This window comes from Hemitrygon akajei, chromosome 18 (assembly GCF_048418815.1).
Source record: "Hemitrygon akajei chromosome 18, sHemAka1.3, whole genome shotgun sequence".
NCBI classification, from domain to species: domain Eukaryota; kingdom Metazoa; phylum Chordata; class Chondrichthyes; order Myliobatiformes; family Dasyatidae; genus Hemitrygon; species Hemitrygon akajei.
Genome location: NC_133141.1, coordinates 34,346,809 through 34,372,580, shown reverse-complemented (window position 1 = coordinate 34,372,580; position 25,772 = coordinate 34,346,809). Strand labels below are relative to the sequence as shown.

At 42.0% G+C, this 25,772-nt stretch overlaps 1 protein-coding gene across 1 annotated transcript in view; it reads right to left on the bottom strand.

Moving 5' to 3' along the window:
- dnajc14 (DnaJ (Hsp40) homolog, subfamily C, member 14) overlaps nt 1–19,666 on the bottom strand; it is a 34,467-nt gene extending 14,801 nt beyond the window's left edge. Inside the window, exons 1-2 of the mRNA XM_073071321.1 lie at nt 19,507–19,666; nt 251–2,125 (exon numbers count right to left, since the gene is read on the bottom strand). Coding sequence (XP_072927422.1) covers nt 251–2,077 — 1,827 coding nt within the window. The 5' untranslated portion in view covers nt 2,078–2,125; nt 19,507–19,666. The remainder of the gene's footprint in view (nt 1–250; nt 2,126–19,506) is intronic.
- Nucleotides 19,667–25,772: the final 6,106 nt, after the last annotated feature.

Here is a 25,772-nt window from a genome sequence, read left to right as displayed (position 1 = left end):
CTTCTGATCCACAATTACTGTCAATAAGGTACAGCAGCACCTTGGTTGTGCTTCTAGAGGACCAATGGCACCTAAATTATGTAAAATTAAGGCATTCATGTAAAATTAGGGAGGAGATGTACTTTAAATAGGAAAACAGAAATACATCTTATACTCTCATCGTGCTTTGAATGTTAACTGGCTCAATAGAAATAATTAAATGAGACAGTTGCGTTTTATCTTTAGCTAAATATTCTTATGCTGAACTTACCAGCACAGCCAACTGCCGATAAGCCTTTTTCAGCTCAGCATCAGTGGCCATTACCTCCACGCCCAGAACTTTAAAAGGATCCAGCTCCTCCTCTGGTACATCAGCCATTGCCAACAGCCGGTCAACCTCGTGATCTGGCTGGAACCTATTAGCACTAGGTGACTTGGGTGAAGGAGGTGAAGGGGGAGACTGGCCCGCAGTCCGCCATTTAGCAGTTAGCCAGAATCTCATTTTCAATTTTTCCCATAGTCTTTTCAAATAATTCCAAGTTCTAGATTCTTCTATACATGAATACAAGCTTTGCAGAAAACAAACAGTTCCTAAGTGGGGAAAGTTTTCTTGACCCCAAGTGGGTAGCCTCTGAAAAATTATGAAAACACCAGACTTTGCATATTTGTAGCCAAGTCGTAAGCATCCTATAAATAACATTAGTACTAGAAAAAGCAGAGCAAGCAGCATTTTTAAAAACTTTAGAGTCATCTTTAGAAGAGAAAGGCAAAACCGCCTAAGCTTCTCCGACCCTAACTTTGCCTGTTTAAGAAGCCACAAACTTGAGGTCCTTGCACTGCCCTTTAAGGAAATAAAATCCTCTTTGTGTATCTGGCAACATGAATACACAAGCTTTCCCCCTGTCTCCACGTACTCTCCACACTTGTGAGTCACAAAAAGAATGACATCCATAACAATTTTAACATAGGTTACACATCTCCAAAGTAACTCCTCAGATTGTCTCTGCACTCCATTCTTTAACCTCTGCCTGTTTTCAGTATGCTGTCGCTTCCTCTCAGCCTTTGAGAGCCGTTGCTTATTTGCTGAAGACTTGCTATTCTTCTTTATGTGCTCCCTCACATCTTCCTTATCGCAGGTGTTTGAAGAATCTTTTGTCACCGATTTGTTCCTTTGTCGCTTGCCGCTTTTTCTGTTAGTCATTTTCATGGGATGTCTGACATCTTCCGTTAACTTTACATCACTTTCGGCCATACCTTCATGTTCATTGAAATCATCACACTTGTCCATTGCATCTTCTTGTGAAGCATTGGCAGAACGCATGCAGTCTAAGTTGTCAAGAAATGACAGATTGTCATTCGTTCTGAAAGGGAAGCTGTGGTCTTCATAGCTGTTGGGTTCAAAGAATCCTTCCAAAAACATTCCAGTCGTGGCAGAACTTTCCAACCGAGGAATGGATGATAGGCACCCATACCCTTGTGAATCCTTCTCAGTCATACCTTCACGATTGGTTATTGCATCAGAAAGAGGGTATGGCTTATCATTACTAGCTAACTCTGCCTCTCGGTTTTGAAATTCACAGCCATCACATGATATGCCAGAAGAATAGAGAGATGGCAGTTTCCCTGTAAAATCCAGCTGTCCACTGGGGATGCTCAGCCCTGCCTGATCCAATGTTTTCAGTTCTTCATCTAGAAGTTGATCTAAACATGATTCTTTGTGATTAAAGCACTTAATGCCACCAAGAGGCCAATCTGATAAGGATGAATCGCTCCCTGGATCAGTTTCTGTCGCAGGTTGTTGACTTGTTCTTGGCCAGGTCTGATTACCAATCGCGGTGCAGACATGTTCCAAGATAGGTCTACTCGAGTCACCGCTGTCACATCGTGTGTGACAGGAGTATTTTGGAAAAGCATTTGATTTATCAGCATGGGGAGAGTCGACAACTGGCTGATTTATCCGAGTAAAGCGACGATGGTTGTGATGGGACAATTGCGATGCAACTTGATGCTGTTCCTCCTCCTTCTCATACCAGTGGGCTTTGTTTCTTTCTAGCCACTGCGCATCACCTTGCCCACCATAGTGATCACTTCTCTCCATTGCCGCAGAATCGCAAGTTGATGTCGATCATGTTTGTTCCATCTTCACCTGAAATCAATGAGATATAATCAATGCATTAATTGGTCAAGGAGAGGCTTAAATACATGTAAATATTTAAAACTTGCAAAAATTACATTGCATTTATGCAGTTACCTTCAGATCTAAAAGTACATAAAATAGCCTACCTGTCTTTGTGCAAGACAAATAATGTTCTATACAAACATATCCACCTATAACTATTCACAACTCAAGCTTGCTCACAATCAATATGCTGTAATGAAGAACGTAGACTGCAATTACTTCTACTGATCAATTATTCACATCCAGAGAGAAACATTACAGTATCCATGCCAACCAGTGCTTTCTTACCCATCTCACAACAATTCCCCTCAATTTTCTTCTCACCTATCCTGAAAGCATAAAGCTATGCTGAGGGATAGTGTCATCATCCCTTCTTTGATGATGTCTCTGAGAAAGGACTGAATCTGGAACTTTATGGCTACAGAATTAAGTTGCTTATTAACAAATAATACACAAAAGCACAGAAAATTTTAAAAAGATCCACACTTCAAACTTATATTGTTTTAATTTGAGATTAACTTACCTCCAATTTTCCCAACCATGTTTTTTTAAACACCTGGCCAAGTAGTTGCAGCTGCCCTTTGTTTAACTATTTAACAGGAATGAATAAGGTATATGGTGGATAACAAACAACTCCACATCCTAGTGAAAATAGTTAAGATGATTAAAATAATAAAATAGGAAAGTTATCAATACATTTTATTTATTTCCTTCTTAATGCTGAGAATATCTTCCAAGACCCTTACAAATTCTGGAATTGTTTCTGTGGACTAGGGGCAGTAAATATGACTCCACTAATACAGAGAGAGAGAGAGAGAGAGAGAGAAAAACAGGAACTACTGACCTGTCAGAGTAAGGAAAAAGCTGGAACAATAATGAAACTTGAAATAACAGAACACTCTGAAAAAGAATGAGAGGATTAAGCAGTCAACATGGATTTGAAAGGAAAATCATGTATGATTTTCCACTGGAGTTCTTAGAGAGAAGGGTGAACCAATAGTCGTGATGCATTTGGATCTTTAGGAGAGTTACCCAATAAGGCCCACTCAGGTTGGTCAACAAGGTTAGAGCATGTGGAACATTACAGACAAGGTTTAAGAATTGTGATCTGAAAGAAAGCAAAGACCTTTCTCAGGTAGCCTTGGAGAAACCACAGGCATCAGTGCTTGGGCTCCAGTTATTTACAATATATAATTGGACCGAAAGGATCAAATACCATATTTCCAAGTTTGCTAATTAGGCAAAGCTGAGTCAAATTTTCAGCAAAGAACAATATGAGCTTCAAAAGAATATATACATGCTGAGTGAAATGAACAAAAATATGGCAAATGCAGCATAATATGGAAAAAATGCAAGGCATCCACTTTGCTGAATAAACAAAAAAGCAGACTGTTAACTGGTGAAAGATAAGGTTATACTGATGTGCATACACAGGTCACTAAAGTCAACATGCAGGTACACCGAGTGATTAGGAAGGCAAATAATATGTTGAATTTTATTACAAAAAGATGATTACTACAATCACAGTGGTGCTAGAAAGTTTGTGAACCTTTTAGAATTGTCTCTATTTCTGCATAAATATGACCTAAAACATAATCAGGTCTTCATGCAAGTTCTAAAACTAGATAAAGAGAACTCAAATAAATAACACAAAAACATTATACTTGTTCATTTATTTGAGAAAAATGATCCAATATTACTTGTATTTGTTGGAAAAAGTATGTGAACCTCTAGGATTATCAGTTCATTTAAGGGGAAATTAGAGTCAGGTGTTTCAATCAACGGGATGACAATCAGGTGTGAGTGTAGGAGGCCTTGCCCTTTTTAAAGAACATAAACCTAGATCTTCACCACTACAGGTTTTTAAAACAGGGAGAGAGAAACCGGGGAATTATAGACCAGTTAGTCTGACATTGGTGGTGGGGAAAATGCTAGAGTTGGTTATCAAAGATGTGATAACAGCACATTTGGAAAGAGGTGAAATCATCGGACAAAGTCAGCATGGATTTGTGAAAGGAAAATCATGTCTGATGAATCTTATAGAATTTTTTGAAAATGTAACTAGTAGAGTGTATAGGGGAGAGCCAGTGGATGTGGTATATTTAGATTTTCAAAAGGCTTTTGACAAGGTCCCACACAGGAGATTAGTGTGCAAACTTAAAGCACACGGTATTGGGGGTATGGTATTGATGTGGATAGAGAATTGGTTGGCAGACAGGAAGCAAAGAGTGGGAGTAAACGGGACCTTTTCAGAATGGCAGGCAGTGACTAGTGGGGTACCACAAGGCTCAGTGTTGGGACCCCAGTTGTTTACAATATATATTAATGATTTAGACGAGGGAATTAAATGCAGCATCTCCAAGTTTGCGGATGACACGAAGCTGGGCGGTGGTGTTAGCTGTGAGGAGGATGCTAAGAGGATACAGGGTGATATTTCAATAGGCTGGATGGGTGGTAGATGGCTCGGGATTCTAGAACCAGGAGCTCTCCACCCTGTGGGACTATGCCTTCACTCAAAACAGAGGGTGAAAGGTTTCTAGATGTTAAAGGAATCAATGATGTACAAGGACAGTGCAGGCAAATAGCATTGAAAATTAGACAGGAACTGTTGGAGAGGGGTGAAGAGCCCAAATGGCCTACTCCTGTTCAAACATATAAACATAGAAAATAGGTGCAGGAGTACGCCATTTGGCCCTTCGAGCCTGCACCTCCATTCAGTATGATCATGGCTAATCATCCAACTCAGAACCCTGTACCTGCTTTCTCTCCATACCCCCTTATCCCTTTAGCCACAAGGGCCATATCTAACTTCCTCTTAAATATAGCCAATGAACCAGCCTCAACTGTTTCCTGTGGCAGAGAATTCCACAAATTCACCACACTCTGTGTGAAGAAGTTTTTCCTCATCTCAGTCCTAAAAGGCTTTCAATAAGATCCCCCCTCAATCTTCTAAATTCCAGTGAGTATAAGCCTAGTCAATCCAGTCTTTCTTCATATGAAAGTCCTGCCATCCTAGGAATCAATCTGGTGAACCTTCTCTGTACTCCCTCTATGGCAAGAATGTCTTTCCTCAGATTAGGAGACCAAAACTGCACACAATATTCTAGGTGCGGTCTCACCAAGGCCTTGTACAACTGCAGTAGAACCTCCCTGCTCCTGTACTCAAATCCTTTTGCTATGAATGCCAACATACCATTTGCCTTTTTCACCGCCTGCTGTACCTGCATGCCCACCTTCAATGACTGGTGTACAATGACACCCAGGTCTCGTTGCACCTCCCCTTTTCCTAATTGGCCACCGTTCAGATAATAATCTGTTTTCCTGTTCTTGCAACCAAACTGGATAACTTCACATTTATCCACATTAAATTGCATCTGCCATGAATTTGCCCACTCACCTAACCTATCCAAGTCACCCTGCATCCTCTTAGCATCCTCTTCACAGCTAACACCGCCGCCCAGCTTCGTGTCATCCGCAAACTTGGAGATGCTGCATTTAATTCCCTCATCTAAATTATTAATATATATTGTAAACAACTGGGGTCCCAGCACTGAGCCTTGCGGTACCCCACTAGTCACTGCCTGCCATTCTGAAAAGGTCCCATTTACTCCCACTCTTTGCTTCCTGTCTGCCAACCAATTCTCTATCCACATCAATACTATACCCCCAATACCGTGTGCTTTAAGTTTGCACACTAATCTCCTGTGTGGGACCTTGTCAAAAGCCTTTTGAAAATCTAAATATACCACATCCACTGGCTCTCCCCTATCCACCCTACTAGTTACATCTTCAAAAAATTCTATAAGATTCATCAGACATGATTTTCCTTTCACAAATCCATGCTGGCTTTGTCCGATGATTTCACCTCTTTCCAAATGTGCTGTTATCACATCTTTGATAACCGACTCTAGCATTTTCCCCACCACCGATGTCAGACGAACCGGTCTATAATTCCCCGGTTTCTCTCTCCCTCCTTTTTTTAAAAAGTGGGGTTACATTAGCCACCCTCCAATCCTCAGGAACTAATCCAGAATCTAAGGAGTTTTGAAAAATTATCACTAATGCATCCACTATTTCTTGGGCTACTTCCTTAAGCACTCTGGGATGCAGACCATCTGGCCCTGGGGATTTATCTACCTTTAATCTCTTCAATTTACCTAACACCACTTCCCTACTAACATGTATTTCCCTCAGTTTTTCCATCTCACTAGACCCTCGGTCCCTTACTATTTCCAGAAGATTATTTATGTCCTCCTTAGTGAAGACAGAACCAAAGTAGTTATTCAATTGGTCTGCCATGTCTTTGTTCCCTATGATCAATTCACCTGTTTCTGACTGTAAAGGACCTACATTTGTCTTGACCAATCTTTTTCTTTTCACGTATCTATAAAAGCGTTTACAGTCAGTTTTTATGTTCCCTGCCAGCTTTCTCTCATAATCTTTTTTCCCTTTCCTAATTAAGCCCTTTGTCCTCCTCTGCTGGTCTCTGAATTTCTCCCAGTCCTCAGGTGTGCCGCTTTTTTTTGCTAATTTATATGTTTCTTCTTTGGACTTGATACTATCCCTAATTTCCCTTGTCAGCCATGGGTGCACTACCTTCCCTGGTTTATTCTTTTGCCAAACTGGGATGAACAATTGTTGTAGTTCATCCATGCGATCTTTAAATGCTTGCCATTGCATATCCACCGTCAACCCTTTAAGTATCATTTGCCAGTCTATCTTAGCTAATTCACGTCTCATACCTTCAAAGTTAACCTTCTTTAAGTTCAGAACCTTTGTTTCTGAATTAACTATGTCACTCTCCATCTTAATGAAGAATTCCACCATATTATGGTCACTCTTATCCAAAGGGCCTGGCATGACAAGATTGCTAACTAACCCTTCCTCATTGCTCAATTCCCAATCTAGAATGGCCTGCTCTCTAATTGGTTCCTCGACATGTTGGTTCAGAAAACCATCCCACATACATTCCAAGAAATCCTCTTCCTCAGCACCCTTACCAATTTGGTTCACCCAATCTATATGTAGATTGAAGTCACCCATTATAACTACTGTTCCTTTATTGCACGCATTTCTAATTTCCTGTTTAATGCCATCCCCAACCTCACTACTACTGTTAGGTGGCCTGTACACAACTCCCACCAGCATTTTCTGCCCCTTAGTGTTATGCAGCTCTACCCATATCGATTCCACATCGTCCAGGCTAATGTCCTTCCTTTCTATTGCGTTAATCTCCTCTCTAACCAGCAATGCTACCCCATCTCCTTTTCTTTCCTGTCTATCCCTCCTGAATATTGAATATCCCTGGATGTTGAGCTCCCATCCTTGGTCACCCTGGAGCCATGTCTCTGTGATCCCAACTATATCATATTCATTAATAACTATCTGCACATTCAATTCATCCACCTTGTTACGAATGCTCCTCGCATTGACACACAAAGCCTTCAGGCTTGTTTTTACAACACTCTTAGCCCTTATACAATTATGTTGAAAAGTGGCTCTTTTTGCTTTTTGTCCTGGATTTGCCTGCCTGCCACTTTTACTTTTCACCTTACTACTTTTTGCTTCTACCCTCATTTTACACCCCTCTGTCTCTCTGCACTTGTTCCCATCCCTCTGCCACATTAGTTTAAAGCCTCCTGAACAGCAGTAGCAAACGCCCCCCCTAGGACACTGGAATTCAGAAATTATATAAGCAGTAGTCAATTACCTCTTTGCTCTTGTGAAGAGTCAAGGAAGCCATAATTAAAGTCACAGAATTTACCAGGGATTACAGAATCTTTTCATCCACAAACATCAAAATTGGAGCGTTCACTTTTGCATGGATATTCAAATTTGATGTACATTAAGATTTTAAAAATGCATTTTCTTAGCAATGTACTTTTCTCATATGCAGATTGCTTTTAAGCAGGTCAATTATATACAAGCTGTTATGTCTGTAGTTGGCACTTGTGGGGCTGTGCAAGACTCCATGCTTTTCCTGCTAGGAGGTTGCTAGGAAATGCTGGGAGATGGGATGCCATTTCTCTCTGGTGTGGAACGCATGAATACTTCACAGTTACAATATCTGGCCGCAAAGTGGACAATTAGGACAGCACAGTGGCCCAGTTGGTAGAGCTGCTGCCTCAGTGCCAAAGACCCAAGTTCAATCCTAGCTGTAGGTCCTGTCTAAGTGAATTTTGTACATTCCCCTTGTAACCTCAATGGGTTTCCCTTGGATGCTCCAATTTCCTCTCATATCTCAAAGATGTGCAGATGGTAGGTTCATTGCCAAAGTGTGTGTGAGGGGTAGAATCTGGAGTTTATGGAAAAGTGGAAAAAGATAAAAAATGGAATACAAGGTTAGTATAAATGATGGTTGCCTGGATTCATTGGGCCAAGGGACCTGTTTCTGTGATGTATCTACAAGCCCCTGCCACACCAGGTGAACCGAGCTAATGAAGCACAGAGGTTGATTCAGAGCTCTCAATAGGCCACAACTCTAATTTCTTCACACAGAGGGTTGTGACACATTGGAATTTTCCACCTTAGCTAGCTGTGAGTGTCTGGCAGTAAGTTATGTCTAACCCCGAGATTGATTTGGGCACAAAGGAAATCACGCACTGGGAAAGAAAGTTAAAGTATAGAGTGATAATAAAAGACTGAACAGGTTCAAGGGCCTATAAAGCTTACATTAGCTCCAGTTTCTTATGTTATTTGTGTGCCACATTGTATTTAACTATTGACCGCCAAACAGTAGATTTGTATTAAAGGTTTGTATTCTTACATTTGTAACTCATTGCACAGGATGGGTTCCTAGGAATCAGCATGAAAAAGGGTCAAGATATATGGAGCAGCGTGTAACCGATGGTGTTCCTATGCCTGGAACACGGTGCAAAGCTTTGCCCATCCAGCTACTGCCACCCCACAACTCAATGAGAAGAGGCTGCTCTGAGGACTGGCATTTGGTGAGTCAGATTAGTAGTATAGATATCCGATGCTGTTGTAATCAGGCTACACCATGGGAGAGACAGTGAGAGTGCGGCCATTGCTGATGACCTGGCACCACTGCTCCACATGTTGATATCTATACACTGTATATACACAAAAATCTATATAACTGTGTCTTAAATAGATATAATGAAGTCATCTCTGCTGTTTCCCTGGGCTGAGAATTACACAGATTCACAACTTTCTGGGAAAAGCAATTTCTTCTCATTTCCATCCTAAATCTATTACCCTGCATCTTGAGGCTATGTTCACTTATTATAAACACAGTGCACAAATGCACACCTAAGCTTTGAGCAGCCATAATCTTGTTGAATGGCGGAGCAGACTCAGAATATAACAGCACAGTACAGACCCTTCGGCCAAAAATGTTGTGCCAACCTTTTAATCAACTCTAAGATCAATCTAACCCTTCACTCCTACGCAGGGCTCCATTTTTCTTTTGTCTATGTGCCTATCAGTGAGTTTTTAAAATGCCCTTGATATATCTGCCTCCACCACCACCCTTGGCAGGATGTGGTGGTCTATAATTCTCCAAGATTCACTGGTCTATCATTCCCAGGGTTATCCCTTTTCTTGAACAAAGGAATAACATTTGCCTCCTTCAAATCCTATGGCCAGAGAGGATGTAAAGATCATCACCAAAGACACAGCAATCTCTTCCCTCACTTCTTACAGTAACCTGGGGTATATCCCATCTGGCCCTGGGAACTTAACTATCATAATGTTTTTCAAAAGCACATTCTCTTTCTTAACATTGACATATTCCAGCATATCAGCCTGCTTTATGCTGTCTTCAAGGTCCCTCTTAATGGAGAATACTGAAGCAACGTATTCATTAGGGACTTTTCCTACCTCCTCCAACTCCAGGCACGTTTCCTCTGCTATCCCAGATCAGTCCTACCCTCACTCTGGTCATCCTCCTGTTCTTCACATATGTGTTGAACACTTTGGGGTTTTCCTTCATCCTATTCACCAAGGCCTTCTCATGTTCCCTTCTAGCTCTCCCAAGTCCATTCTTCAGCTCCTTCCTGGATACTATGTAACTCTCTCTCAAGGGCTGCGTGATCTTGGGTTCCTAAACCTTAAGTAAGCTTCTTTCTTCCTCTTGACCACATTTCCACATTTCTTGTCAACCATGGTTTCATCACTCTACCATCCTTTCCCTGCCTCAAACCTACCCAGAACCTCCAGCAAGTACTCCCTAAAGAACCTCCACATTTCCATTGAGTACACCCATTCCCAACTGATGCTCCTCAGTTCCTGCCTAATAGCATCATAATTCCCCCTTCCCCCAGTTAACTACTTTCACTTACGGTCTGCTCCTATCCCTCTCCAAGGTTATGGTAAAAGGTCATGGAACTGTCTCTGAAAAGCTCATTCACTGAGAGATCTGATACCTGACCTGGTTCATTGCCTAGCACCAGATCCAATATGGCCCCTCCTCTAGGTAGCCTGTCTATGTATTGTGTCAGGAATCCTTTCTGGATATACCTAACAAATTCCACCTCATCTAAACCTTTGGCAATAAGGAGTTGTCTATAAGTATTAGGGAAGTTGAAGTCACCCTTGACAACAACTGTTTTTTTTTGCTTTGCACCTTTCCAAAATCTGCTGCCCGATCTATTCCTCAGTGTCTCTTGTGACTATTGGGGTGAGTCTAGAATACTCCCAAAAGAGTGATTGCTCCCTTCCCATTTCTGACTTGCACCTACACTGACTCTGTAGACAATCCCTCCACAATATCCTCCCTTTCTGAAGCTGTGATACTACCCTGATTAGCAATGCCGCTCCCCCACCTCTTATCTCCCTCTTAGTCCCTTTAATCCCTGGAGCATCCAGCGGCCATTCCTGCCCCTGTGACAGCCAAGTCTCCGCAGTGGCCACAGCATCATAGTTCCATATACTGACTCATGCTCTAAGACCATCACCCTTGGTCCTGATACTTTCTCTATTAAAATAGACACACTTCTACTGACTGTAACTTTTGCCCTACCAACTGCCTATCCTTCCTCAGTCTCTCTACATGCTGCATCTACCTGTACACCAACTGCTCCATCTTCTGACCTATCACTCTGGTTCCCATACCCCTGCCAACCGCTCTTGCAAATCTGCCCACAAGGATATCGGTTCCCCTCAAATTCAGGTGTAACCTGTCACTTTTCTACATGTCATATCTTCCCTAGAAGAGATCCCAGTGACCTACAAATCTGAAAGCCTGCCCCCTGCTCCAATTTCATGTTTTTATGTTTGACTGCACAGTCCAGAGTAACTATGGTAACATATTCATCAGAGGACATTGGCTGTTTTGAAAATCTAGGTGGGTATGTCCCTTTTAGAGGACAAGAACGCTGTGATGTATCTACACTCTGCAGGGCAGCACTAGCCAAGTATCGTCAAAACTCCAAATACTCCCATCTGGATTACATAAAGTGACTGGCCCTTCAGCTCAATTCATTCATGTCAACCAAGATGTCTATCTAAGCTAGTTCCATTATTATAGTTGCTTTCTTCCACTGCCTCTCCAAAAGGTATGCACCATGTACAACATGGGGGGGGGGGGGGGAGAGAGAGAGAATGGGAAAAGGGTGTAACCTCTCACTGACCCAAAAAAAGATATTTTGCAAGTGTGATCACACCATACTAATGTAATTGCTCGTTAGCATTCAAGACAATTTTCTGACCACAAACAACCAGCTAAGGAAATAAATACAGTTCATCACTCATTTTACTGTTTTACATTCACTTGATCTAAAAAAAAGCACAGTACCAATCATTGGCCGCTACTTCAGAACAAAATGCTTTATAGTACTGCAATCAATTGTCTTGCACACTGTTCATACAGATTATATCATTACAGTGCACTGAGGTAGTACAAGGTAAAACAATAACAACGCAGCTTAAAGTGCAATGCAGGGGGACAATAAGATGCACAATGGTAATGAGGTAGATTGTGAGGTCAAGCATCCATCTTATTGTACTAGGAAACCATTCAATAGTCATTTAACAGCAGGGTAGACACTGTCCTTGAGCCTGGTGGAATGTGCTTTCAAACTTTTATATCTTCTGCCTGATGGGAGAGAGGGGAGAAGAAAGAACGTCCAGTGCGGATCGGGTCTTTGATTATGTTGTCTGCTTTACCAGGGCAGTGGGAAGTGTAGACAGATTCCATAGAGGGGAGGCTGGTTTTACTGATGTGCTAAGCTGTCTCCACATTCTCTGCATTCTTGCGGTCATGTGCAAAGTAGTATTTGTATATAACATTAGATTTAGAATTGTTAACCTGGTGATAAGCTGACAGTGGTAGTTCAAGCAAATTTCAGGTTACTTCTGCAGCAATGCTATTTGTATTTTCCATTCTGAGTTCCAATTTTCCCTATTTACAGTGGGCATCGTGGTGTAAATTTGAGCATTACATTCTGAACCAACTCATTGGAGCACAGCAGTACTGCCACTGATGAGGGCATAAAATTACTAGGCCACATTAATACATGACTTGTATTATAGACGTGGATACAGGAATATGTAACAGATGGAAACATTCTCACTATTTCCTTGAAATATTAAACCACTACTACTTAGCTTGTGTAGTTTTAATACAGCTGAAAATATGTTCATCAGAATCAACCAGTTTGAATACAGATGGCCAGTCTTTGAACCTCAGTAATTTGACACCATAAGCACTTAAAATTACATAATAAAACCCATACTGAATAAACTACTTAATAGTTTCAGTTGCAAACACTAGTTTTATAACAAACTAACTCTCTTGTTTTTGATACAGAGCAGTTTCATTGTGTCTGCATGCTCTAGAAAATTACCTCTTGTAGTCTTCCCAAACCATTTCAAATCGGCAGTCAATTTCGACCTGAGAATTTGGGTAATTAGGCAGCAAGGTCTGATACAGCATAAAAGTTTGTGGAAATTTGGTTTTAAAATTAACTCGGTTGAAAATTTCCCCAGCTTTTGCACTGACTTAAGGGGAAGTGTACAGCAAAGTTCCCTTGGGGGTGGAACTAGAACGGCTGCTTTTCTTAATACACGTTAATGTGACTTCGGGTAGAGTGCACATTTCCAAATTTGCAGATGATATTCAATTAGGAGGCATAGTGAACTGTCCGGATGGTAGTATAAACTTCAAGGAGATATAGACCAGCTGGTGAACTGAGAGGATTGGTGGCAGATTATGCCAAACTAGAGTTCCAAGTGCTGCAGTTTGAAGAGTGAGAAGAGACAAAGAACAAGGCACAATTCTAAAAACAAGAGATGTGGTGGGGGGGGGGGGGGTGTGTGTGTGTGTGTGTGTGTGTGTACACATATACAGTTTTGAAAGGAATGGGACAATTTGAAAAGGTGGTTAGATCGTAAGTTCTATAAATAGAGGTTGATTACTAGAGGAAGGAAGTCATATGAATCTTTTTTTAAAATATTGGTTCAGCTTCAAATCAAATATCAAGTCAAGTTCTGGGTGCCAAATTTGAGCCTTAAAGATGTACAAAAGATTTATCAAAATTATCCCAGAAAGACTTGGAGTCATGTAAGTGGACTTAAGAGTCAGGGCTTGACCTCTTCAGAACAGAAGTTGGGAAGGGAACTGGTAGTTGTATTTAAAATCATGAAGGGTGTAGATAGAGAGAAATTCTTCACATTGGTCAAGCATCATAGGTTAAAGGTTGAAGGTAATTGGCACAAATAAATCAAAAGTAGCACTCAGAAAAATACTTCCTCACAGCAAGTGTACTGGGAGCAGTAGTAGTAGTGCAGATGTAACTGCAGCATTCAGAGGGGAGCTGGACACCTGACAGGAAAGAATTTATAGAAATGTGGGGAAAGGGCAGGGAAACAGAATCAGTTGTATTCCTCTTATATACAGTTAACAAGGGATTGATGGCCAAATGACCTCCTTCGCGACTATAACCATCTGAAGATTCTGGCATCCAATCCAAATTGCCCTGATATGACTAGCACAAACATGCAAAAGCTTGAACATTTTGCTGAATTTGAATAGAAGGGTCTAACTTCTTCAGCTGCAATTGGTACCGGCAGCAGCACCAGCACCAATTTCAGCTGAGTCAATTCTTGTACCATCTCAGTCTTCACCCCACAATACAGACCAACACTTCAGTACTGTGTGGCAGAATGGCATCTTTCAGGTGAGATATTAAACCAAAGTGGAGGCACAAAGGACCCCACATCCACTGGTTAAGGAGCGAGAGAGTTTTTCAAGGACCCTGATCAATATTTACCATTTAAACAAGATCACCAAAATCATTTTATCATCTGTGGATCTTTCTGTGTACTACTTGACTGCTACGACTCCTGTATCCCAGCAGTGGTATTTCGAAAGCCTGCTGGTACCCCATTTATAACCCTTCCCACAAAGAACAGATACATTCTTGGCCAACCTCTCCCCACCCTGTAGTTTTAAAAAAAGAGACACCCTACTCAGACTGCACTCTGCTCTGGAACCCTGCTTGCCCTGTTGTGCTGGGGGATGGGTGCAAATCTCTGCCCTCCACTGACTCTTCTGCAGTAATAAATTGCTCAGAACAGCAGATGTAGAACATAGTACATCACAGCGCAGTACAGGCCACTTAGCCCACGATGTTGTGCCAACCTCTTAACCTATTCCAAGTTCAATTTAACCCTTCCCTCCTATAGAGCCCTCCATTTTTCTAACATCCATGTGCCTATCTAAGGGTTTCTTAAATGTCCTTTATGTATGTGTCTACCACCACCCAGGCAGCATATCCCATGCACCCACAACTCTCTGTAAAAAAAAAATCTACCTTTGACATCCCCTACACTTTCCTCCAATCACCTTTAAATTACTGTATGCCCCTACATACTAGCCATTTCCACCATAGGAAAAAGATTCTGGCTGTTCACTTGATCTATGGCTCTTATCATCTTGTACACCCCTATCAGTCCTAGCTCAATCTATCCCCTTAAGACACATTCTAATCCAGACAGCATCCTGTTAAATCTCCTCTGCACCCTCTTTAAAGATTCCTCATCCTTCCTATAATGAGGTGACCAAAATTTATCAGCTAGATTGCTCTAACAATGGTTTTATAGAGAGGGAACTGTGGTCACCCACCGAGAGATCTGATAACTGACCTGGTTCAGTGTCTAGCATCAGATCCGGTATGACCTCTCCCCTAGTCAATGTGTTGTGTCAGGAATCCTTCCTGAACACATATAACAAGTTCTGCCCCATCCAAACCTTTTGCACAAAGGAGGTGCTAATCAATATTGGAGAATTTGAAGTCGTCCATGACAACAACTTCTGCACCTTTCCAAAATCTGTATCTCAATCCATTCCTCAGTGTCTCTGTTGCTATTAGGAAGTCTATAGAATATTCCCAGTACAATAACTTCTCCCTTCCTGTTTCTGACTTTCACCCAAATGGTAGAAACTCAAACTACCTGCGTCTCAATATCACCAAGACCAAGGAGATGGTGGTGGACTTTAGGAGATCTAGGCCTCATATGGAGCCAGTGATCATTAATGGAGAATGTGTGGAGCAGGTTAAGACCTACAAGTATCTGGGAGTACAGTTAGACGAGAAGCTAGACTGGACTGCCAACACAGATGCCTTGTGCAGGAAGGCACAGAGTCGACTGTACTTCCTTAGAAGGTTGGCGTCATTCAATGTCTGTAGTGAGATGCTGAAGATGTTCTATAGGTCAGTTGTGGAGAGCGCCCTCTTCTTTGTGGTGGCGTGTTGGGGAGGAAGCATTAAGAAGAGGGACGCCTCACGTCTTAATAAGCTGGTAAGGAAGGCGGGCTCTGTCGTGGGCAAAGTACTGGAGAGTTTAACATCGGTAGCTGAGCGAAGGGCGCTGAGTAGGCTACGGTCAATTATGGATAACTCTGAACATCCTCTACATAGCACCATCCAGAGACAGAGAAGCAGTTTCAGCGACAGGTTACTATCGATGCAATGCTCCTCAGACAGGATGAAGAGGTCAATACTCCCCAATGCCATTGGGCTTTACAATTCTACCGCCAGGACTTAAGAACTTTTTAAAAGCTATTATTAATGCTTTTTGAGATAGTGATTTAGATGCATATCATATTTTTTACTGAGTTAAGTATTGTATGTTATTAGTTTTGCTACAACAAGTGTATGGGACATTGGAAAAAAAGTTGAATTTCCCCATGGGGATGAATAAAGTATCTATCTATCTATCTAAATAATCCCTCCACGACACCCTTTCTTTCTACAGTTGTGATACTATCCTTGATGAACAATGCCACGCCCCCACCTCTTTGACCCCACTTCGTCTGTTTTGAAACATCTGAAACCCAGACCAAACAGCAGCTATTCCTGCCCTTGTGACAGTCAATGGCCCTGTCATAGTAACATGTTCTTAGTATATCATCCTTGCTCCTGATACTTCTTGCATTAAAATAAACACACCTCAACCCATCTCACTGACTGAAATTTTGCCCTATGAACCTTCCTCACAGTCTCTACATGCTGCATCTTCCTGTATACCAACTGCCCCATTCTCTGCAAAAACTGGTGTCTGACTAGGGCTGTGATATGAGGCACAGGAATGCCATCTCACATTATGTTGCTGTCTCCCCATGTCTTTGGTTAGCTACACAGCTCTCCCAATCCCAGATATTTCTCCATGACAACAAACTCAACAGGGATTGCTCTATAACCCTTTTTAGTGCAATTCCATCAAAGCTCTTAAGCCTGGGAATAAGCGAGGCATGGAAAGAGGTGAGAGGACAATGCTTTGATGAGGATAATTGGACTCTGCAACAGGATACAAATAGAGTGACTGCTGAACAGTTTGCAGAGGGTCGTAGGCTCAGCCAGCCCCATCACGACTGGCACAACCCTCCACACCATTGAGGATATCTTCAAGAGCGGCATCCATCATGAAGGACTGTCACCATCATGGACCTGCCCTTTTCTCATTACCGCCATTGGAGAGGAGGTACAGGAGCCCGAAGACCCATACTCATCAGGAATAGTTTCTTCGCCCTCCACCACCAGATTTCCTGAACGGTCCATGAACATTTTGGCATTATTTATTTTTGTAATTTCTAAGTATTTTAGGTCTTTGAACTGTACTGCTGCTGCAAGACAAAAAAATTCTTATCATGATAATAAATCTGATTCAAACTGAGTGAATGAAAACTTGGCAAATAAAGTTTCATGTAGGAAAGTGAGAGGTCATCTACTCTGGAAAGAGCAAACAAAGAGCAGATTGTTATCTCATAGGGAGACTGCAAATGAGTGTAGCACAGAGCCATCTATGTGCTTCTGTGCATGAAACACAAGTTAACATGTAGGTGAAACAAGTAATTAAGGTGATAAAATAGTATATCGTCTTCAATTGCTGGAAATTTGGAGGTTAAAAATGGAAAATAACCATCCTTACAAATTGAATTTTATTTCCAACCTGAACATTTAAAAGATTTCAATACAACTCAAGAATGACAATAAAACTTTTTTTTGAATGCAGATTCTCTAGTCTCACAGGCTCTTTGGAGGTGGTTACAAAAATAAAAAATAATAGTTTTTTTCAATCAATTTTTCCCAAAAAGCCAAAGAAACGTAAACAATCACCATTCACATCTTATCATTCTAAGTATATTTGAGTAACACAACCACTTATTCAACTAAGTCCGTTACCTAATCTGGCCAAACTTTCAAAACTTTAATTCTGGTTCTTTTCTAGATTACAACACTTAATAAATTTCAAAAGGGATTTTATTAGCAGTAAATACCTTTTAAACATCCTTAAAGAGTCTTGAAAACCACGATATAAATTGTTTTTATTTGCCTAGGTTTCCCTCCTTTACGATGCCCTTTAAAATGTATGTTACCCAACTTCTGAGCATCTTTACCTAAGATACTTGCCATCACATTTTGTTTGATAACATTACCATGAAACCCATGAAATATTTTACATTCAAAAAGCTAATTAATGCATGTCTGACGGTTGAAAACATGCTTGGGTATGGAAATAGCTCTTGGATAACCCTTGTTTAATACTCTTGATTATGACATCCCGGGCCCATTGCTGGAAAGGACACTACAATCTAACGCAGCAGTACTTAAACTAATAAACAACAGCCTTCAAACCATATCATGTTACAAAATGGGTGACCCCAGCCATTATCAATACTCTTCAGAGACTGTCTGCCTGGCATCTATGGTTGCATAACCAGGACTTGTGATAAGTTCTAGTTGCTCATACCACCATCCACTACCTGCTCCCATGGCTTCACGTGACTCTAATCAGGGGGCTAAGCAGGTGCTACACCTTGCCCAAGGGTGACCTGCAGGCTATCGGAGGGAAGAGCGCCTTACACCTCCTTTGGTAGAGACGTATCTCCACCCTGCCATGTACTATAGGAGAGCTAATAACATAACATTAACCATTTCAGCCAAGAAAATGTTTGAAAAGACGAAATGTTATGGTGAAAACATTCAAAGTATGAACCATTACTATCAATTGGCTAGTTTCCTTTTAATTTATAATCAGGTGAATATATTACCATACCAAACATACAAAAGTTACCTTCATCTTGCTCCATCCCCACATGCTCAGATGCCAACAGCTTGATGCAGTTAAAAACCACAGGAACCAAACATGAATATGCATTGATGAACATGGAGAAGAAATAAGTGATTCTTGTCCAGCATTATGTGATGCACACTATCAGTTTATGATCTAATTTATTCAGAGAACAACCTCACACTATTCTAGCATATTTAACATCACTGCACGCCAAGTGGTACTGTTAAATGGCTCATGTCTCTTAGCTCATAACATAATCAGCTTATATCATATTATTTCTCACAGATTACATTTGGCTTCAAAATTTGACAACTTTTTATATTAAAACCTAGACCTATAGGAGAGGGTAGGGAACAACATAATCAACTTCAAATAAATTGATCAGCAAGTTATAAAATTCCAGCAGTTTTTTTAAATCTTTAAGCAACATGAAACCAAATCTGCTTGGAATTTCTATTTAGATCTTACACTAATGCCAAAGAAAAACAGTATTCTAATCCCAAGACATTTACTGTTATAGCTTTCAAAAATTCAGAGACGTTGAAAACAAATGCTGGTCCTTTGGTAATTGGGCTATTTACAATCTAATGGTGAGGAAATGAAACCGCCCCTTCATGCGCCCGCCTCCTCTGTGCGTTCATTGGTTCCAGCTTTTACTCGGAGAAGAATCACCTTTAGTCATTGGCTAGTGCTGATATCAATAGCCGCTTCCAACAGCGAAGATTGACGAGCACAACCCGCCCCTCCCCCTTTCTGTTTGGACTCAGTTACTAGATTTGAATCTTATAATGAAACAGCAAGGAACTCACCTCGACTTCCGGGCGCCACTCTTCTCACACAACGCTGGTAAAGGCATCGGCCGCCAAGCGGCCACCACCTCGACTCAAATGAGATTTTCACCGTTTGTTTCAAGCAAAACACCATTGAACCACTTTCTCAGAGCGTCGGGGCGGGTGCCAGTTTCATTTCCGGTGTGAACCGGAACGACGTCATCCAGGAGAACAAAGCCTTCCACGCGCTGTTGTCGCCCGAACTGCAGTCCTACAGGAGGTTGCTGGATGGCGTTAGCTATGGCGTTCAATGGGGTCTTGAAGGAATTCGTCATTTGAAGTTCAGCAAGCCATTCATTGCTAAATATTAGAAAACACCTTTCATATGTTTCCAAGTAGTCCATTTTATTTCAATTGTATTTACTGCCATCAAGTTTAAATATGCAGTACTAGTGCATATTGATTCGGGTGCATACAATTTACGAAACATAATACTCACCCAAGGTTTTCCTATAGCCACAACTGTAGGCGCCTGGCACCGCAGTCTTGTCAGTTCTCTAAAGTCCAAATTATACCTTTCTCGCCTTTTGCTTCCAATATCCTGGAAGTTTAAACTTATATCACTTTTGAGCAGTCTTGGCACAAGTCAAGATTGTAGATTGGTTTGTTGTCACACATACCAAGATTTTGCATGCCATCCATACAGATTATTCATTCCAAAGGGCCATCATTGCTTCCTTCAGAGAGCAACTAGGGATGACTAGCTGTTGGCCAATTCTGCAACTGTACCATAAATAGTATCTGCATCAGACAATCCTTCCAGGTGAGGCAACACTTAAGCTGCAAATCTGTTTGGGGTCATCTATTGTATCCAGTGTTCCTGATGTGGCCTCCTCTACGATAAGACCCATCATAAATTGGGAGACTGCTTTGTCGAGCACCTCCACTCCAGCCACCAAAAGCGTAATTTTCTGCTGGGCAACCATTTTAACTCCCCTCCTGCCACGATGAGGTCACTCTTAGGGTGGAGGAGCATATTCCTCAGCCTCCAACCTGATGATGATGATATCAACATCAATTTCTCTTCCAATATTAAAAAAATCCATCTTCTTCTATTCCTCACTCTGATCTTTTACCTCTTCTCACCTGCCTAGCATCTCCCCCTAGTGCACTTCCTTTCCTTTCTTCTATGGTCCACTCTTCCCTATCCAACTGGCTTCACCCATCTCTTTATAGCTCTCCTCCTTACTCTCCCCCACATTTTTATTCTGGCATTTCCCCCTTCTTTTCCAGTCCTGAAAAAGGGTCTCAGCCTGAAACATCAACTGTTTATTCATTTCCGTGGATGTTGCCTGACCTGCTGAGCTCCTCCAGCATTTTGGATGTATTATGTTAGACTTCCAGTATCTGCAGATTTTCTTATGTTTATGATCTGCATTAGATGTTGTAGAATATGCAAAACAGCAGTGTCCTTCCCCAGGCCAATGTCTCCTGCATTCAACCCTAGTTACATTCAGTCAACTATAAAGAGCAGGCTACATTACTTGCATATCTAACTCCAGCTTCCCGAAGCAGACATTCCATTCAAAGTTCAATTGGGAGGACAGAGAAAAAGATTAGACTCAAGGATGTGCTCAAAGGCTCCTTGAAATTAAATATCTCCAGATTTCTTGGAACCATTGCTTCCTGACTGCTCAAAGTGGAGTTGGATGATTCAGTATGGTACTAACTATGGAGAGCACACGAGAGCCACAAAGTCCTTAGAAAATAAGAACAAAGATCATCGCCAACGACACAGCAATTCCTTCCACAAACAAGAGAAAATCTGCAGATGCTGGAAATCTAAGCAACACACACACAGCAGGCCAGACAGCATGTATGGAAAAGAGTAAACAGTCAACGTTTCCAGCCAAGACCCTTCATCAGAAATGGAAAAAATGAGATGAGAAGTTACGAGTAAGGTGGGGGGGAGGAGTAAAGAGCTGGGAAGTTGATTGATGAAAGAGATAAAGGGCTGGACAAGGGGGAATCTGATTGGAGAGGGCAGAAGTCCATGAAGGGAAGGTGGAGGAGCACCAGAGGGAGGAGGTGAGCAGGTAAGGAGATAAGATGAGGGGCGGGGGGTCATTACCAGAATTTCAAGAAATCAATGTTCATGCCATCAGGTTGGAGGCTACCCAGAAGGAATATAAGGTGTTGCTCCTCCAACCTGAGTGTGGCCTTTTCGTGGCAGTAGGGGCCATGAACTGGCATGTCGGAATAGGAATGGGAAGTGGAATTAAAATGGCCATTTAGAGATCCCGCCCGTTCTGGCAAACGGAGTGTAGGTGCTCAGCGAAGCGGTCTCCCAATCTACGTCGGGTCTCATCAATATACAGGCAGCCACACCAGGAGCACTGGATACAGTAGATGACCCCAACAGACTCATTCCTTACGTACATCTTTGGGAAGTGGGAGGAAACTGTAACACCCAGAGCAAACCCATGTCATAATGGGGAGAACATACTAACTACTTACAGGTGTAAAGCATTATGCTAGCCCTACACTACCGTGCCTTGCTATGCAAGGTATATAACATGTAACCCTCTGGAATTTTACGTCATAGTGTTGAGTTCCAGCTTTTTAAAACCATCACCCAAACTGCCTTTTGGACACAAGGCATACAGGAGTTAGTGTCGCAGGAATGTTGTGCCCATAGTCTATTGTAATTGACAACATACTTTGTTTCACCAAGAGGAAAATAAAGTTTGGATTTGGAAAGCTCTGGCATTCCCTACACGAGAAGGCAGACAGGTCACCTAACCATAGACCCTGCATCCAAACAATACAAAAATCCTCCGTCTCATCCAAATCAAACACAGAACACCCCATTCACAACCACAACCCCACTCATGAAAAAGTACGTTAAAGATATTTTCCTGATATGTTTATTACAATTCAAAATGCTAATAAAACTGAATACTGTAAAATAAGGATATTCATATATTTAAACATCCATTTTATAAAGTTTATCCCAGTGGCCTAAGGTTTGGCTAGTTTAAACTCCCCTTATTATGACAGTGTCTGGTTGTTGCATAGCCAATTACTTTTACACCTGAATCAAAATCAATCTCATTAAAATCCACATAATATCATAAGACATTGAAGCAGAATTAGGCCATTCAGCCCATCAAGTCTGCTCCAACATTTGACCATGGCTGATTCATTTCCTTTCAACCCCATTCTCCCCGTAACCTTTCACACCCTGACTAATCAAGAATCTAACTCCCCTCTAAATACAATGACTTGGCCTCCACTGCCACCAGTAGCAATGAATTTCACAAATTCACCACCCTCTAGCTAAAGAAATTCCTTCTCATCTTTGTTCCAAATGGACGTCCCTCTATAATGAGGCTGTGCCCTCTGGTCCAAGACTTACCCGCTATAGGAAATATCCTCTCAACATCCACCCTATCAACATTCAATAGGTTTCAATGAGATCCCCCTTCATTCTTCTAAATTCCAGCGAGTACAGGCCCAGAACCAAACACTCCTCATGTAATAAGGCTTTAAATTCCAAAATCGTTTTTGTGAACCTCCTTTGAACCCTCTCCAATGTCAATACATCCTTTCTTAGATAAGGGGCCCAAGACTGCTCTTAATACTCCAAGTGAGGCTTCGCGAATGCCTCATAAAGTTTCAGCATTACATCCTTGGTTTTATATTCTAGATCTTAAAATTAATGCTAACATTGCATTTGTCTTCCTCACCACCGACTCAACCTGCAAATGAACCTTTAGGCAATCCTGCACAAGTCCCTTTGCACCTCAGAATTTTTAATTTTCTCTCCATTTAGAAAACTGTACTCTTTTATTCCTTCAACCAAAGTGCATGAACATACTCTTCCTAACACCTTATTCCACCTGACAATTCTTTACCCACTCTCCTAATCGGTCCTTCTGCAGCCTCTATGATTCCTCAAACAGTACCTGCTCCTCCACCTATCTTCGTAACAACTGCAAACTTGACCATAAAGCCATCATAGAACATAGAATAGTACAGCACATTACAGGCCCTTCAGCCCACAATGTTGTGCCGACCCTCAAACCCTGCCTCCCATATAAACCCCCACCTTAAATTCCTCCATATACCTGTCTAGTAGTCTCTTAAATTTCACTAGTGTATCTGCCTCCACCGACTCAGGCAGTGCATTCCACGCACCAACCACTCTCTGAGTGAAAAACCTTCCTCTAATATCCCCCTTGAACTTCCCTTCCCTTACCTTAAAGCCATGTCCTCTTGTACTGAGCAGTGGTGCCCTGGGGAAGAGGTGCTGGCTGTCCACTCTGTCTATTCCTCTTAATATCTTGTACACCTCTATCATGTCTCCTCTCATCCTCCTTCTCTCCAGAGTAAAGCCCTAGCTTCCTTAATCTCTGATCATAATCCATACTCTCTAAACCAGGCAGCGCCCTAGTAAATCTCCTCTGTACCCTTTCCAATGCTTCCACATCCTTCCTATACTGAGGCAACCAGAACCGGACACAGTACTCCAAGAGTGGCCTAACTAGTTTTATAGAGCTGCATCATTACATCGCGTCTCTTAAACTCTATCCCTCGACTTATGAAAGCTAACACCCCATAAGCTTTCTTAACTACCCTATCTACCTGTGAGGCAACTTTCAGGGATCTGTGGACATGTACCCCCAGATCCCTCTGCTCCTCCACACTACCAAGTATCCTGCCATTTACTTTGTACTCTGCCTTGGAGTTTGTCCTTCCAAAGTGTACCACCTCACATTTCTCCAGGTTGAACTCTATCTGCCACTTCTCAGCCCACTTCTGCATCCTATCAATGTCTCTCTGCAATCTTTGACAATCCTCTACACTATCTACAACACCACCAACCTTTGCGTCGTCTGCAAACTTGCCAACCCACCCTTCTACCCCCACATACAGATCGTTAATAAAAATCACAAAAAAGAGGTCCCAGAATAGATCCTTGTGGGACACCACTAATCACAACCCTCCAATCTGAATGTACTCCCTCCACCATGACCCTCTGCCTTCTGCAGGCAAGCCAATGCTGAATCCACCTGGCCAAACTTCCCTGGATCCCATGCCTTCTGACTTTCAGAATAAGCCTACCGTGTGGAACCTTGCCTTACTTAAATCCATGTAGATCACATCCACTGCACTACCCTCATCTATATGCCTGATCACCTCCTCAAAGGACTCTATCAGGCTTGTTAGGCACGATCTGCCCTTCACAAAGCCATGCTGACTGTCCCTGATCAGACCATGATTCTCTAAATGCCTATAGATCCTATCTCTAAGAATCTTTTCCAACAGCTTTCCCACCACAGACGTAAGGCTCACTGGTCTATAATTACCTGGACTATCCCTACTAGCTTTTTTTGAACAAGGGGACAACATTCGCCTCCCTCCAATCCTCCGGTACCATTCCCGTGGACAACGAGGACATAAAGATCCTAGCCAGAGGTTCAGCAATCTCTTCCCTTGCCTCGTGGAGCAGCCTGGGGAATATTCCATCAGGCCCTGGGGACTTATCCATCCTAATGTATTTTAACAACTCCAACACCTCCTCTCCCTTAATATCAACATGCTCCAGAACATCAACCTCACTCACATTGTCCTCACCGTCATCAAGTTCCCTCTCAGTGGTGAATACCGAAGAGAAGTATTCATTGAGGACCTCACTCACTTCCACAGCCTCAAGGCACATCTTCCCACTTTTATCTCTAATCGGTCCTACCTTCACTCCTGTCATCCTTTTGTTCTTCACTTAATTGAAGAATGCCTTGGGGTTTTCCTTTACCCTACTCGCCAAGACCTTCTCATGCCCCCTTCTTGAGCTCCTTTCTTGCTACCCTATATTCCTCAATAGACCCATCTGATCCTTGCTTCCTAAACCTCATGTATGCTGTCTTCTTCCAACTGACTAGATTTTCCACTTCACTTGTCACCCATGGTTCTTTCACCTACCATTCTTTATCTTTCTCACCGGGACAAATTTATCCCTAACATCCTGCAAGAGATCCTTAAACATCAACCACATGTCCATAGTACATTTCCCTGCAAAAACATCATCCCAATTCACTCCCGCAAGTTCTAGCCTTATAGCCTCATAATTTTCCTATCCTCTCTGATTCTATCCTTTTCCATGATAATGCTAAAGGTCAGGGAGCGGTGATCACTGTCCCCCAGATGCTCACCCACCGACAGATCTGTGACATGACCTGGTTCGTTACATAATACTATATCTAGTATGGCATTCCCCCTAGTCGGTCTGTCAACATACTGTG